We start from the raw sequence: 17,218 nt of genomic DNA, 5'->3' as shown, positions 1-17,218 counted from the left end.
GTCTCCTTCTCTCTCTCTCCCCTCCTTCCCTCCCTCTCCCTCCCGCTCACACCCTCTCCCTCCCTCCCTCCCTCCCTCTCTCCCTCTCTCTCCCCTCCTTCCCTCTCTCTCTCCCTCCCTCTCTTCCCTCCTTCCCTCCCTCTCCCTCCCGCTCACTCGTTCTCCCTCCCTCCCTCTCTCCCTCCCTCTCTCCCCTCCTTCCCTCTCTCTCCCTCCCTCTCTCCCCTCCTTCCCTCTCTCTCTCCCTCCCTCTCTCCCCTCCTTCCCTCCCTCTCCCTCTCGCTCACTCCTTCTCCCTCCCTCCTCACTCTCTCTACTCCCTCCCTCCCACCTCCTTCCCTCTCTCTTCCGCTTCCCTCTCTCCCTCCCTCTCCCCTCCTTCCCTCCCTCTCTCTCCCTCCCTCTCTCCTTCCCTCTCTCTCTCCCTCCCTCTCAATCTCACTCCTCCTTCCCTCCCTCTCTCTCCCTCCCTCCAAGGTTGACTCAGCTTTCCATCCTTCCAAGGTTAGTAAAATGAGGACCCAGATTGTTGGCAACAGGCTAACCCTGGAAACTGCTTAGAGAGGGCTGTAAAGCACTGTGAAGCGGTATATAAGTCTAAGTGCTACAGCTAAGTCTAAGTAAGTAAGTAAGGAGGGAGGGAGGGAGGGAGAAAGAGATATCTGTGGTGGCACAGTGGTTACAATGGAGCATTGCAGGCAAACTCTGCCAGAAGCCAAGAGTTCGATCCTGACCAGCTCAAGGTTGACTCAGCCTTACATCCTTCCAAGGTCGGTAAAATGAGGAGCCAGGTTGTTGGGGGCAACATGCTGACTTTGTAAACCGCTTAGAGAGGGCTGTAAAGCACTATGAAGCAGTATACAAGTCTAAATTCTATTGCTAGTCCTTCCTTCCTTCCTTCCTTCCTTCCTTCCTTCCTTCCTTCCTTCCTTCCTTCCTTCCTTCCTTCCTTGATGGTGCAATGGTCATAATGCAGCATTGCAGGCTGACTCTGCCCACTGCCAGCAGTTCGATCCTGACCGGTTCAAGGTTGACTCAGCCTTCCATCCTTCCAAGGTCGGTCAAAAGAGGACCCAAATTGTTGGGGGTCCTCAAGATGCTGACTCTGCAAACGCTTAGAGAGGGCCGTAAAGCACCGTGAAGGGCTATATAAGTCTAAGTGCTGTCGCTATTGCTACTAGCTATCTGAAATATCAGGTTAGGGACAGTTCTCTGTGCGATTGCTGAGCGTTGCCTCTGCCTTGATGCTGGCTAATCAATCAATCCAATCTTACCTTATTACTCGCCTCTTTGATCACGTTTGCTTCATCAAGAACGAACATTAGTCATGCATTATATTGTTTTCCCGTTGCTTTGAGTTCGATGCTGTAAGTCTCTTGGAGAATTATCTCTGCTAAGCTGAAGGAAGGTGTGAGTTTGTGTACAAGTTTGTAGCATCTCTTGCTCAACACCCACCCGCCTGCTCCAGTTTCACAGAGCCCTCAATCACTCCGGGGGCAACAATGGCATTAGGCTAACCAGCTTAACCAAGAGGGCTAGAGGTGGGGCAGATTAGGGCTGTGTCAAGGAATCGAAGTGCTGTATTTAAGCTCCAGCCAGGCCTTGGCAGTTCCTGCCCACTCCAGCCGAGAAAGACTTCCTGGGAAAGTGTCCCATGTCAAGAGTTTTTCTCGGAGATGTTTCCATGGGTGAGTGAGTTTGGGGTCGATAAGAAAGCGGAACTTTTCAGGGGACAAAAAACAAACAAACAAAAAAGCCGGAGGGAAACCTGGCTGGAGCTCTCTGGGCACTGCAATCACTGTGGGATTGGAGTGACATTGTCGATTCTCCGCAGGACAACGCACTGCAGGACAATTTAACAATTCTGTTTGATTATTTAAAATATTCTTTAAAAAAAAAACTTATCTTCACATTTGCCATTCCCAAGGAAGGAAGGAAGGAAGAGAATGGGAAGAAGAAGGGAGGGAGGGAATGGGAAGAGGAAGGAAGGGAGGGAGGAAATGGGAAAAGAAGGAAGGGAGGGAGGAAATGGGAAGAGGAAGGGAGGAAGGGAATGGGAAGAGGAAGGAAAGGAGGGAGGAAATGGGAAAGGAAGGAAGAAAGGAAGGGAATGGGAAGAGGGAGGGAGGGAGGAAATGGGAAGAGGAAGGGAGGGAGGAAATGGGAAAAGGGAGGGAGGAAATGGGAAGTTGAAGGGAGGGAGGGAATGGGAAGAGGAAGGGAGGGAGGGAATGGGAAGAGGAAGGAAGGGAGGGAGGGAATGGGAAGAGGAAGGAAGGGAGGGAGGAAATGGGAAAAGGAAGGGAGGGAGGGAGGAAATGGGAAGAGGAAGGGAGGGAGGAAATGGGAAGAGGAAGGAAGGGAAGGAGGGGGAGAGGGAAAGGGAAAAGGAAGGAGGGAAGGAAGATAACAGTGCTTGAGATTATTATAAAGGGAATTAAAATTAGATTTGCCAATAGAATATACATTTATGGTTGGGTATACACCTAGTCTTGGACTTACAACAGTTCATCCCAATCTGGAATGGGATGGGGGGGGGAAGATACTCAAGAGGAGGCTCTTCTCCTTTGCTTTGCCAAGGTGTGCGAAGAGGTGTGGACCGCAAGGGCACAGGCCTGCTCCCAGGTGCACGTTCTAGGGCGGGTGGTGTAAATCCTGAGCATTGCTCACCGGTGCAGGAAGTAGCAAACTTTTTTTGCCCACCTATCCAGTCCTCCGAAGGACCTGGCAGAGGCAGAGGGGGAGGCTGGATGGTGTTACAAATGTGGTGGCAGGATATTGTCGTAAACTCATCTTTTGCAATTGACTGATGGTGAATTTGTCAGTGCCAATGGTGTCGTGGATGGATGGAGACACACACAGAGAGAGAGAGAGAGAGAGAGAGAGGAGAAAGAAAAAGAAAGAGAGAAAGAGAGAGGAGAAAGACAGAAAGAGAAAGAGAGAGAGGAGAAAGAAAGAGAAAGAGAAAAAGAGAGAGAAGGAGAAAGAGAGAGAAAGAGAGAGAGGAGAGAGAGAGAGAAAGAAAGAGAGGAGAGAAAGAGAAAGGAGAAAGAGAGAAAGAGGAGAGAAAGAAAGAAAGAAAGAAAGAAAGAAAGAGAGGAGAAAGAGAAAAAGAAAAAGAGAGAGGAGAAAGAGAAAGAGAGAAAGAGAAAGAAAAAGGAGAAAAAAAGAGAAAACTCCTAAAGCAACAATATCACGAGCTTTGTAAAAACAAAGCTTTTTTTTTTTTTTATGCTCTCAGGAAAGCTGTTTTGCTTGCATCACTGCACTTTTCAAAATTGCCCTATGGAGATGCTTTGCATACCTCACAAGTGCATTTGTATCAGGTGTGTGTGTGTGTGTATTGCTGTGGCAGTAAGGTGTTGCTGTATCTGACAAACCTCAGATTGGAGGCGTGCACGGCTGCCTGTTCCATCGTGGTTGGCAAATGCTGGAACACAACATGAGTTGTGGAATTTCACAGCTGCGGTTGATCTGAAGAAACGTTGCCCTGAGTTGAGAAACGGGAATTTTCTTTGTGGTTCCTGGCATTGTGCAAACATCCTTCTCCTTTGGATTGCAGAGGTGTGTTATAAAATTAGGTTTTAAATATTAATCCTACCTCAGCCAACTTTAATCCTGGATTTTAGCTGCTTTCAGAATGGCAAGAAGCTAATCAATAGACCAGGCAGTTCCTTTAGTTAATTAACAGTCTGTTTCACCACCTACCATTCTGGTTATGCTGAAAACCCACGGGATGTTGCAAACGGTCCTTGCAAATATTCACACAACTAAGGGAGGTTGCATGCATTTCAAAACAAGGTTGGAAAATCCCACTTGTTTTCCATCTACTTGGTCTCCCCTGCCCTGTTCTGCCAGCCTCCTCTTTGATAGTTTGGGTGACTGACAGCAGTAGTGATCCCGGCTCAAGGCCAGACTCCGTTGGCCAACTTGACTTGGAGGAACTTACTTTTTTTTTTTTTGTCAGCGCTGTGTAATGTGTCAGAACTTTCTCCTTAGTTACAGGTTGTGTCTCCTTAGTTACAGGTTGCGTCTCTCCTTAGTTTCCATCCGCTGCTTCTTGTCCTGCCTTTCAGTGCTTGGGAAACCAGGTTGACCCCCTCCTCTTCTTTGTGGCAGCCCCTCAGATATTGGAACACTGTTATCATGTCACCCCTCGTCCTTCTTTTCTCTAGACTAGACCTACCCAGCTAAGGAGAAGCGTACTGACGGGAAGAGCAATCAACCAGTTGAATGGCTTGCCTTCAGAAGCTGTGGGTGCTCCAACACTGGAGGTTTTTAAGAAGAGACTGGACAGCCACTTGTCCAGAATGGTTATAGGGTCTCCTGCTTGAGCAGGGGGTTGGACTAGATGACCTCCAAGGTCCCTTCCAACTCTTCTGTTATTTTGTATTGCTTGATTATTGTTTTACTTATGGGTTTTATTGTTGTGAGCTGCCCAGAGTTGCTTCAGTGGGCAGCAACTAGACATCCCACAGGCTTTAATCTCGCCTCATCATTAATACCGCTCGCTCTCCAAAAGACCCTCAGCTCTTCCTCAAGGGCATGTTGAGTGCTGTCCAGTCCAAGGGGCCCCTCATCCAGCCCTATTTAGTCAGTGATTTTATCCCTGTGGTTTCTGATATGAGAGAGAGGGGGGGGAGAGGGAGAGAGAGAAAGGGAGAAAGAGAAGAGAGAAGAGAGAGGAGAGAGAGAAGAAGAAAGAGAGAGAGATCCATTATAGTATTTAACAACACTTTTTGAAAAGCTTAGAGGCACATCAACAGATTTATATATGTGCTCTGGGTAATATATATACACACGGGCCATTTGACAAGCACAAAATATTTGGGAAGTTCACCACTTAAAGCAGTGGTTCTCAACCTTTTTAATGCTGCGACACCCAACTGGTCGTAAGTCGAGGACTAAACCGGTCGTAAGTCGAGGACTACCCAACCGGTCGTAAGTCGAGGACTTTCCCTGCCTGGGAGCTCCATGCATGCGTGGTGCCGCCCCCTGCACCGGCCGTAGCTGGCAAGCGGCAGAGATGGAGCAGGCTGACCACCGGCTGGGCCACCAGCTGGCCCAGCCCAAGGTAGGTAAGGCACCCGCCGGAAAAGGGGGAAAAAAATGGCGGACAGCCTTGCTTGGCGACCCCCGTGAAATGGTCAATCGACCCCCAATGGGGTTGCGACCCATAGGCTGAGAACCGCTGACTTAAAGCCTGCTGAGTTGTAGTTTCAAGTCCGTAATTCGAGCAGCCTTAGCTCAGCGGAGTATCACTTGATGACAAATTTCTCAGCATTATTTCATGAATGCATAGTGGCAACGTACAACGAGAAATATGGAAGCTGCTAAATGAAGAGGGCTTAAAGAAAATATTTGTAACTCACAGTTGAATGGTGGGGTTAGGGTTAGAGCCAGTGCTGAGATTCAAATATGGCGGGACAGCCGGTTCTCTGTGTGGATGCCACTTCCGGAAGTCCATTCTGGGCCTGGGCAGCAAAAAATTAGCCACCGGTTCTGTCAAAGTGGTTGGAACTGGCTGAATCCCACCACTGGTTAGAGCTAACCCCAGGGATGCCTTAGTCTGTAGAAGCCTAATGTTGATATGGAAGTCTATCTTGATCAAGCCAGGTATTGGGAGAGCACCAAGATGATCTAAATTCATATCTAAGTTGGGTTTGCTTCTAATCTATCTATAATACTGGTATGAGGTTAAAGTAGCTTTGATCTCCCAGATATATTAGAATAGAATGGAGCTAAAAGGGACCTTGGAGGTCTTCTAGTCCAGCCCCCTGCTCAAGCAGAACTTATACTGTTTCAGACAAGTGACTGTCCAGTCTCTTCTTAAAAGGCTCCAGTGATGGAGCATCCACAACTTCTGGAGGCAAGGAGTTCCACTGGTTGATTGTCCTCACTGTCAGGAAGTTTCTCCTTAATTCCAGGTTGCTTCTCTCCTTGATTAGTTTCCATCCGTTGCTTCTCGTCCTTCCATCTGGTGAGCAATCTAGCCCCCTCTGCCTTGTGGCAGCCCCTCAAATACTAGAACATGGCTATGTATTAATTTATGGTGGTGTCTATACATTACATATAGGCAAGCACTTCTGGGAACGTGAAGGTTTCAATTTTCCAAATCTTACATTTATTTATTTATTTATTTATTTATTTATTTATTTATTTATTTATGAGACTTATATACCGCTTTAAGTGCAAGCACTCTCTAAGCGGTGTACACCAGTAAGCAGAACCGCTGACCTGCTGAACACAGTCAGCTAAAGTGGCCTGCAGTACTTACACTCTAACTGCTGCGCCACCTCAGCTCATGACATTCACACAAGGATGGACTACTTCTTGATAGGACTCTCTCCTTAAACAGGTGGGCATGTTCAAAAGGGTTAAGCATCTTTGATAAAAACAAGTTATGCCTCAAAAGGCCGGCCCTTACTTCTACAGTCAGAAGACACACGATTGAGCCGACTAATCCCACCGACGGGCTACAGACTGTAGGACTGTTTCAAAGGTTGTTCCATAAGCTTTGAAGATTGAACTGTGTGCTTTGATGTGTCCTCCTGTCAGATCCTGCCAAGAGCTTGGAAATGAAGGACACCACGTCTTTGGTTGGCGCGTACTACAGTGGGAAGTCGGTCCTCGTTACAGGAGCCACGGGATTTATGGGCAAAGTCCTGGTCGAGAAGCTTCTCCGTTCCTGCCACGATGTGAAAACCATCTACGTGTGTGTGAGGCCGAAAGGTGGACGTTCCATGCAGACTCGAGTGGAGCATCTGCTGAAATGCAAGGTAGGGAACGCAAAGGTGGACAGAAACGGGGAGCAGCTGGTAGAGTTGTGCCATAGGTTCGCTGCTGTGGTGAGGAAGCATATCTGGTCTTAATCCCAGAGAGACAAATATGAGATTTGTGCATTTTATTACTTACACACATTTGTAGGCCACCTTAATCAAGTCCACAGTCACAAAGAAAATAAAAAGCACCTAACTAATTACAACATTAATTAGAATAGAACAGAATAGAATAGAATAGAATAGAATGGAATGGAATGGAATGGAATGGAAGAGAAGAGAATAGTGAAGTGCAGTGGAGTGGAATGGAATGGAATGGAATAGAATAGAATAGAATAGAATAGAATAGAATAGAATAGAATAGAATAGAATAGAATAGTGGAATGGAATGGAATGGAATAGAAGAGAAGAGAAGAGAAGAGAAGAGTGAAGTGCAGTGGAGTGGAATGGAATGGAATGGAATAGAATAGAATAGAATAGAATAGAATAGAATAGAATAGAATAGAATAGAATAGAATAGAATAGAATAGAATAGAATAGTGGAATGGAATGGAATGGAATGGAATGGAAGAGAAGAGAAGAGAAGAGAAGAGAAGAGTGAAGTGCAGTGGAGTGGAATGGAATGGAATGGAATGGAATAGAATAGAATAGAATAGAATAGAATAGAATAGAATAGAATAGAATAGAATAGAATAGAATAGAATAGTGGAATGGAATGGAATGGAATGGAATAGAATAGAATAGAATAGAATAGAATAGTGGAATGGAATGGAATGGAATAGAATAGAATAGAATAGAATAGAATAGAATAGAATAGAATAGAATAGAATAGAAAAGTGGAGTGGAGTGGAGTGGAGTGGAGTAGAATAGAATAGAATAGAATAGAATAGAATAGAATAGAATAGAATAGAATAGAATAGAATAGAATAGAATAGTGGAGTGGAGTGGAATGAAAAGTCTGCCCAGCAGTCATTTTGGCTCTATCAGCTTAGGAACCCTGGAGCATTTTTTTTTCCTTCTTTTTAAAGTGAATATTGTCTCTTGAACTCCAGGTGTTTGACAGAGTCCGGGAAGAACGGCCCAGTTTCCATGAGAAGGTTAAGCCCATCAGTGCTGAGTTCACCAAGCCAAATCTGGCCATCTCTTCTGAAGACCTGGAGGAGCTGATTTCTGAGGTCAACGTGATCTTCCATTGTGCTGCAACGGTTCGATTTGATGAGTCCCTGAAGTAAGTTCTCCATGCTCTCTCCTTGGGTTTCTTGCCATCCATCCCCAATCTAGAATAGAATAGAATAGGATAGGATAGGATAGGATAGGATAGGATAGGATAGGATAGGATAGGATAGGATAGGATAGGATAGGATAGTATAGGATAGGTTAGGATAGAATAGAATAGAATAGAATAGAATAGAATGGAATGGAATAGTATAGAATAGGATAGGATAGGATAGAATAGAATAGAATAGAATAGAATAGAATAGAATAGAATAGAATAGAATAGAATAGAATAGAATAGAGCAGAGTAGAATAGAGTAGAATAGAATAGAACAACAAAGTTGGAAAGGATCCTTCTAGTATTTTAATAGATAAACAATTGAATATAAACATTTTTCTAGTATTTCTATAAGTAACAACCACATCAATGTGAAGTTTCTTTTCTGAGTAATCATCTTAATCACCTTATCATATATCCTGTTTTTAAAGTTCTTATTTAAATTTATTTTCCCCACAATGTTCAAAAATATTTTTATCTGTTAAGATTTTCTTAGAGTTAATTACACTTAAGTATTTAAGTCTTTTTCCTCGTATAAGCCATCCCAACCATTTTATATTTCTCATATCTTAAAACAAGAAGAAAAAAGAGAGAAGGAAAAAAAGAAATAATATACTACTTGAAAAACATGTCCCTATTAAGCTAAAATACATTTGTATTTTACAAATTTTTTTCTATTCTTTTTAACCATATTCAAACCAATATTTAATCTTTAAGTATTCCATCTAATAAATCCACAGCTAATCTTTTAGAGCTATTCAGAACATTCTTATTGAAGTCTCTCAAAATCCATTACATTTGAGTATCTAAAACTTTTCCCTTATATAAATCATCCAACATTTTTATATTTCTCATATCATTAAAAAAAAGTACTAGGTTACTTAAGTGTGTTTTCTGAAATGATAGGGACTCTCCCCCAAAAATATTTCTTTGGCTTATTGGTTTCGCAGGGGTTTTAAGGAAGGACGCTATTTCCCATCTAAGTAATGGGAAATGGAGCAGGAGCACCTGGGAGGCAAACCAAATCCATTTCCATCCTTTTAAAGCTTAGCATTGAAGTTCTCTGATATTATGTTGGCAAAATTTGGCAACAGGGTGGCCTGGTTTTGGCAAAATCTGATTTGAAACTGTTCCAGGCATCTGGATAAGGTTTGGAACCTGGGAGTGGAAAAATTCCCACTTTCTTTCCAACCAAATTCTTTGATTTTGTTTTTTTTTAAAAATATTCTGCCAAAAACGAGACAGCTGGTTTCTTGGGAAATTAGTACTATTACAACGTGGAATTTGCTGGCCACTGTTTGCCTATTGCTGCTTTGCATCAACCCTCAGAATTTTTCCCAAGATGTTTTTGTTTTTCAAAGGAAAAAAAAATAGAACAACATTTCATCTGAAAATGGATTTGATCTGATACCCTTTAGAGAACATGAAAAAAGGACATTGCCAATATTTTATTCTTTAGTTCTCTGAACCTAGCTGAATGAATGGACACAATGCTGGAAGTTCAAAGGGCTTTAATTCCAGTTTTGCCCATAGGCAGCCTCCAAATAAATAGAAATAAAAGATATGTTCTTTAGGAACAAGGAGAAAAGGTCTTATTCTCCCATTGTCAAAAAGCAAATGGACCAGGAACTGGGTGGAGTTTGGTCTCCACTGTAGGCGATGTTGTGATGTTTATTTGTTTGGGGTTTTTTGTCAACTAATTTGTAAATTCAACCAAGCGAGGGTCATTTCCAATTTTACTAGCAGAGACCTCCCATAAGGTGATATAGATTACAACCTGTGGTCTTCTCCACACTACATGAGACATCTTTCCATCAAGATGTCCTGAAGCTCCTGAGGTAGCTCTTTGGAGACCCAAAAGGATTGGTTTGGACCTGCTCCCACACCAGCTGGACCTCATCCTAGCTGTTTGTGCTTCCTTGAGCAGAAATGCCCTTCTCCTGAACGTCTTGGGCACCCAGCAGCTCCTGAGGCTGGCCCACCAGATGAAGAACCTCGAAGCCCTCATCCATGTTTCCACGGCCTACTCAAATTGTAATCGGAGACACATAGAGGAGGTCTTTTATCCTATCCCTGTGGAGCCAAAGAAGCTTTTGGACATGATGGCGTAAGTAATGGAAACAAACCTCCCTCCTTTGCGATGGATTTGCAAGCATGTTGGAAAGGATCCATGTTGTCTCGTCCTATGCAACTTCCTTTCAAGAGAGAGAGGATTGATGGCAGTGAAGTTCCAGAAATGGTGAAAGGCTTGTCTAGAGTAGATGCACCATGGGAAGAATCTATTTTGTGATCTTTTTTGACCCAATGTTCTGTCTTCTTCTTGGTAAACAGTGATGAGATGGGCGACACTCATGCGGAAGGATGAAAGGATGGATGGATGAATGGATGGATGGGTGCAAGGAAGGAAGGAGGGAAGGAAGGAAGAAGAGAGGGAGGGAGGGAGGGAGGGAGGGAGGAAGGGAGGAAGGAAGGAAGGAAGGAAGGAAGGAAGGAAGGAAGGAAGGAAGGAAGGAAGGAAGGAAGGAAGGATCTTTTAGGAAGACCTGCCATGTACATAAAACTTTAACTTTTCCAAGGACATGCGTATGAAAATATATGAGGACAATGGTTCAGGTTTAATTTCCATGGATATCTTTTATTTTTATTTTTTAAAAAATCTGTTAGGTGGATGGATGAGTCCCTCATTGAAGCGATCACCCCCAATTTGATTGCAGACTGGCCTAACACCTACACCTTCTCCAAAGCTCTGACTGAGCATCTGATCCAGCAGGAGAAAGGAGATTTAAATGTTGCCATCATCAGACCTTCCATCGTGGGAGCTAGTTGGCAGGAGCCCTTCCCAGTAAGTATGCTGCTTCTTCCAGGGCTTGGTTCTCATCCAACATCTAGTAAAAGGGTTGATTTAGAGCAGACATGTCAAACACAAGGCCCGGGGGCCTGATGCGGCCCACATAGTGGTTTCATGAGGCCCGCAAAGCCATCCTGGAAACAGTGAGGGAAAGGCCCCCTGCTGCCTTGGCCCTGGCCCAGGCCAGCTGAGAGCCAATGTACAATTTTGTGGTGGCCATCTTGGCACTTGGCCCGGTGGACCATGCCTTGGCACTTGCCCCGGTCCCACCCCCTTCTGCCAGAGACCCTCAGATCTGTCCCACTCTTGCCCAGGCCCCCATAGGCATCCTTGCTGCGAATGATGTCGAACTGGCCATGCCCACCCAGTAGGCCACACCCACTCCATCCACACCCACCCAGTAGGCTGCACCCACTCTGGCCACACCCACCTGGCCCCCCCAGGGGTAACTGCAATGTTGATGCGGCCCTCAGTGAAATTGAGTTTGACCCCCCTGATTTACAGCCATTCCCTAATGGCTCTAAATAAGAGTACCCTTCTCATAGTTTTGGAAGAAGAGAGGGAAGCCATTATGAATTGAACCTGGATTCATGGATGGAAATCTATCATGGAATCTTATGGTCAGGAGGCCATGAGGTCACATGGATCCAAGAAAATGTCAGCCAGGTGGACTTCACTCTGAATGGTTAAATTAATTTTATGGACACATTGAAACACGGAAGAACAAGCGATGCTGAAAAACAGACAAACAACACATTGAAACATTGAAAAACAGACAAATGATGTTGAAAAACAGACAAACAACACATTGAAACATTGAAAAACAGACAAATGATGTTGAAAAACAGACAAACAACACATTGAAACATTTAAAAAACAGACAAATGATGTTGAAAAACAGACAAACAACCACATTGAAACATTGAAAAACAGACAAACAACACATTGAAACATTGAAAAACAAACAACACATTAAAACATTAAAAAACAAACAAACAACATTGAAAAACAGACACATAACACATTGAAACATTGAAAAACGGACAAACGATGTTGAAAAACATATAAACAACACATTAAAACATTGAAAAACAGACAAACAACACTGGAAAACAGACAAACACATTGAAACATTTAAAAAACAGACAAATGACATTGAAAAACAAGCAACACATTGAAACATTGAAAAACAAACGACACATTGAAACATTAAAAAAAGACAAATGATGTTGAAAAACAGATAAAACCACATTGAAATATTGAAAAACAGACAAACAACACATTGAAACATTGAAAAACAGACAAACAACACATTAAAACATTTAAAAACAGACGAACAACGTTGAAAAACAGACAAACAACACATTGAAACATTGAAAAACAGACAAACAACGTTGAAAAACAGACAAACAACACATTGAAACATTGAAAAACAGACAAACGATGTTGAAAAACAGACAAACAACACAAAGGGGCACGGGTCTAATCTCCAACCAGAAAACACGATCAAATCCCTTGTTTAGAGTCAGGCCCTTCAAATTCATTACAACAATAGAACATCCCTTTATGGAAACTCACATCTGGGGCTACATATTGAGCATCTCTCAACCTATACTCCCCAAACTACACAGAGGTTTCTCAGAATGATCCACAATATTGGGTTGGGTGCCTCAAGGACTCTTTCAAGTAGAAACGTGGGCGATTACGTGAATAGTAAATGCAGAAGAGAAGGTAATAGGAAACCATTTCTTCTTGAAGCTTATGGCTGAAGCCACTGTGACGCCCAGCCTTTTCCCTTTCACATGCTTCACAGCCACTCAGCCTAAAAGATTATTAATTAATGCTTGCATACTAATCAACAAGAACAAAGCATGCCGTAACAGCTCCTTTGACCAGTAGGCTGCCCACACCTTCTTGGGTAAGACCCAGCAGCCTCACTCAGAAAAGCAGGGGAAAATAACTCTCCCATCTTCCAGTCTGACTACCAAAGTCTGTCCGTACAATTTGTGCTGGACAAACAGAACTAATGTCTGCGAAATTCAGGGTTTGGTCGTGAAGGGTCTGTCTTTTTTTTCTTTTCTGTTCCACAGGAGATACACCTAGCTGGAGTCCTAGCTTTAGATGTGTGTCTCTTGATCAAAATTCCAGGAGAAACAAAACGGGTATCCTCCATATTCGTTTTCAAAGTTTGGGCAGGGTTCATGTCTCCGTGTTACCACCGTTTTACATACTTTCTTGTTTGCTAGCTCTCAACAAGCATTGGTATCTTGTTTGTAACATTTGTAACATAAGAGCCGTGCTGGCACAGTGGCTGGAGTGCAGTAGAATAGAATAGAGCTGGAAGGGACCTTGGAGGTCTTCTAGTCCAGCCCCTGCTCAAGCAGGAGAACCTATGCCATCTCAGACAAGTGACTGTCTAGTTTCTTCTTAAAAACCTCTAGTGAGGGAGCACCCACGATTTCTGGAGGCCAGCTGTTCCACTGGTTAATTGTCTTCACTGTTAGGAAGTTTCTCCTTAATTCTAGGTTGCTTTTCTCCTTGATTAGTTTCCAACTGTTGTTTCTCATCCTGCCCTCTGGTGCTTTGGTGAATAACGTAACCCCCTCTTCTTTGTGGCAGCCCCTCAAATACTGGAACGCTGCTATCATGTCTCCCCTATTTCTTCTTTGCTTTAGACTAGCCAAACCCAAGTCCTGCAGCTGTTCTTCATATGTTTTGGTCTCCAGGCCTTGGATCATCTTAGTTGCTCTTCTCTGTTTTTTTTCCAAGCTCTCAACATCATTTTTGTGATATGGTGACCAAAATTGGCTGCAGTATTCCAGGTGTGGTCTCACTAGCGTTTTATAAAGCAGTAATAATACTTTGCGTGATCTTGATTCAATGCCTCTGTTTATACAACCCAGGATTGTCTTAGCTTTTTTGCCTGCTGCTGCACATGGCTGGCTCATGGTCAAGTGATCGTCCACTAGGACTCCAAGGTCCCTCTCACAGTTGCTGTTTTTGAGTACTGCAGGCTAATTGAGGTGACTCCTGGCTGCCAGCAGTTTGGCAGTTCGATCCTGATGGGGCTCAAGGTTGACTCAGCCTTCCATCTTTCCGAGGTCGGTAAAATGAGGACCTGGATTGTTGGGGGGCAATAGGCTGACTCTGCAAACCGCTTAGAGAGGGCTGTGAAGCACTGTGAAATGGTAGATAAATGTAAGTGCTAGTGCTATTTGCTCAATCAATCTCTGAACAGCGAAATTCTGCGTAAGAAACTCAATTTTCAGCCTCGAGGATGTCTGACCCCGTTAGCCAGCAAAAATAAACTGTGCATAATCTTAATGTAACACATGCCTCATGCTTCACAACAATTGTTCTCCTATATTTTGTTTCTCAGGGCTGGGTTGACAACTTCAATGGCATAAGTGGCTTCCTGGTTGCGGTAGGTAAAGATGAAAATAGGACTTGGGTTTTCTCAGTCTTAGGGGAAAAGACAAAGGGTGAAGTCCAGCTGAAGAGATCGGGGCAGAGCAAAGTCCAGGCTGATCAAGAAGCAGCCTGACACATTGCGAGCAAGTTCAAGAGCTTTCGGCTTTCCTGACAATTGTGACAGGAAGGCACCACAATGCTCACATCACAGCAGTGGAAGGCCAGATTCTGGGGTGGGCAGTTCAGTTCAGGAGAACTTATCTTATCCCCTTCAGCTGTTAAAGAATTCAAATCTTGGACTATATAGAACAGTGGTTCTCAACCTTTTTAATGCCGAGACCCCCCAACCGGTCGTAAGTCGAGGACTACCCAAATGGTCGTACGTCGAGGACTTTCCCTGCCCGGGAGCGCCGCGCATGCGTGGTGCCGCCCCCTGTGCCGGCCGAGGCGTAGCTGGCAAGGGGCAGCGACGGCACAGGGCGACCACCGGCTGGGCCACCAGCTGGCCCAGCCCAAGGGAGGTAAGGCACCCGCTGGGCCCCACGCGTGCCAGCAACCCTCCCTGCGCCCGCCAGCCTCCCACCTCCCAACCTTGGCCCTCTTTTACTTGCATTTTTAGTAGTTGCTCAGCAGGGAGGGGTGGAAACTTCCAGACAGCTCGCCTTCGCTGCAGACAACTTGCAGCACCGTTTGCAGACTGGGGCTTTTGGTGGGCTCAGCAGGGCAGAGACAGCCTGGACAATTCCTATTGGCTTTTGAAAGCCAATAGAATTAGACTCTATTCAAGAGAGTCTATTCTATTGGCTTTCAAAAGCCCATAGAATAAAAGGGAGTAGCACAGCTAAGGAAAAGGGGGAAAAAATGGCGGACTGCGTTGTTTGGCGACCCCCGTGAAATGGTCGTTCGACCCCAAATGGGGTCCCGACCCACAGGTTGAGAAGCGCTGATATAGAATATAGAATTCTTTATTGGCCAAGTGTGATTGGACACACAAGGAATTTGTCTCCGGTGCAGAAGCTCTCCGTGTACATAAAGCTATAGGTGATAAATCATGATCGTAGTCATCGTAAAACTACCTTCATCATAAACCACAAGATACAACACTTAGTGATAGTCATAGAACAGTGGTGGCGAATCTATGGCACGGGTGCCAGAGGTGGCACTCAGAGCCCTCTCTGTGGGCACATGCACCATGACCCGGAGATGGCAATTGTCCCTTTCAACCAGCTGCCTGCTAACTCGCCGAGGTCCCATGTGGCACAGTGGGTTTCCCTCCCCCCTATCCCATCGCTCCTGGCCTCGCATGCTCTCCTCCTCCTCCTCCTGCACGACCCACTGCATCGCCTCAACTGTCGGCCATCCATCCAGCTCGGACGCAACTTGCTGGCGACGGGGTGCGGAGCCCCAGAGTGCACCAGTTGAGGGGCCAGCAGGCTGTGGCTGCTGACGGACACTTCGGCCCCCATGTGCTCACTAGCCTCTGTGTGCGGGGGCCAATGATGTCAGGCAGCAGCCACCCCGGCCCTTGTCTTGCCCCATGGCAATGGCACCCCCGCCCTGCCTTGCCTCACCCCGCAGGACGAGTCTCCTGCCCACCGCCCCACCTGCCAGAGGCTCCCGGGATATCCCCCAACCCTGTCCACCCCCCACAGGCATCCCTCCCCATGAGCAACATTGAGATGTCCACGCCCACCTTGGCCACACCCACCCAATCTGCCATGACCACCACAGCTGTACCCACCCAGTGGATCACGCCCACCTGGCACCCGGCGATAAATAAGTGGGCTTTGGGTTGCAGTTTGGGCACTCGGTCTCTCAAAGGTTCGCCATCACTGTCTTAGAATATTCAAAGAAGCCATCAACCTAAATCATTCTAGGATACTACATAAGATAATATAAATCGTAAGATACAAGCAACAGAATTATAGTCATAAGTGGATCTGGAAATAGATAATTGTCCTTGTGTTTAGTTGTTCTGGACTACATACATTCTATGCTAACTAAGGGAGTCATGTTATAGAGGTTAATTAATTGCTTTATTTCTAGGCTGCAAAAGGGATTTTACGGTCCATAAAATGCAATCCGGCGGCAATAGCTGATATTATCCCAGTAGACTTAGCTATCAACTTAACCATCACTGCTGGCTGGTACACTGCAGTTCACAGGTAGGGCCTCAACAGCTCTCAGAGAAAGTACTAACGACCAGATGACTGCAAAGAAATACAATCCTTCCATTCTCCCCCCCCCCCATCCAGTCCCAACTGATGAAGCTTTTTGGATGAGATCTCCTCCTCCTCCTCCTCCTCCTCCTCCTCCTCCTCCTCCTCCTCCTCCTCCTATTATTATTATCGATCATCGCACAGTCAGCCAGATGTTCAGACTGGATTTGGCATTTTGTCTACCTATCGAGTCCTTACCCAGGACCTGGGATAGGCAGATGTGGATGTTTGATGGCATTACAGATATCATCGCAGGATGGAAGCAGTTCCTAATAAGGCCGCCTTTTGCAATTGACTAATAGCGAATTTGTCAATGCCAATGGTGTTCAAGTGGTGCTCCAGTTGTTTTGGGATTGGACCTAAGGAGCCTATTACTATTGGTACTACCCTTGCTTGCTTTTGACACAGTCTTTCTATTTCTATTTGTAGGTCTTTGTATTTTGTTATCTTCTCCAGTTCTTTCTCTTCTATTCTGCTATCTCCAGGCACTGCAACGTCCACTATCCAGACTTTTTTGTCTTTCTTATCGACAATTGTTAAGTCTGGGGTGTTATGTTGCAGGTGCTTGTCTGTTTGAATTCTGAATTCCCAGAGCAGTTTAATTTTCTCATTTTCTATGACTTTCTCTATTTTATGATCCCACCAGTTTTTGCTTACAGGCAAATGATATTTTTTGCAGATCTTCAAT

General features: G+C 44.9%; 1 protein-coding gene across 1 annotated transcript; it reads left to right on the top strand.

Moving 5' to 3' along the window:
* Positions 1-1,629: 1,629 nt before the first annotated feature.
* On the top strand, positions 1,630-16,476 carry FAR2 (fatty acyl-CoA reductase 2; the record flags this gene model as incomplete). The annotated part of the gene is made up of 7 exons (XM_039354553.1): positions 1,630-1,688; positions 6,559-6,779; positions 7,832-8,007; positions 9,980-10,159; positions 10,717-10,894; positions 14,280-14,324; positions 16,358-16,476. Coding segments are annotated over exons 1-7 (953 nt in total), but the record flags the coding sequence as incomplete, so codon positions are not given.
* Positions 16,477-17,218: the final 742 nt, after the last annotated feature.

This window comes from Crotalus tigris, unplaced genomic scaffold (genome assembly GCF_016545835.1).
Source record: "Crotalus tigris isolate CLP2741 ecotype Arizona unplaced genomic scaffold, ASM1654583v1 scf7180000018563.1161478300:1536566, whole genome shotgun sequence".
Lineage (NCBI taxonomy): Eukaryota > Metazoa > Chordata > Lepidosauria > Squamata > Viperidae > Crotalus > Crotalus tigris.
The sequence above is the reverse complement of the archived record's forward strand: the minus strand, read 5'-3'. Positions and strand labels throughout refer to the sequence as shown.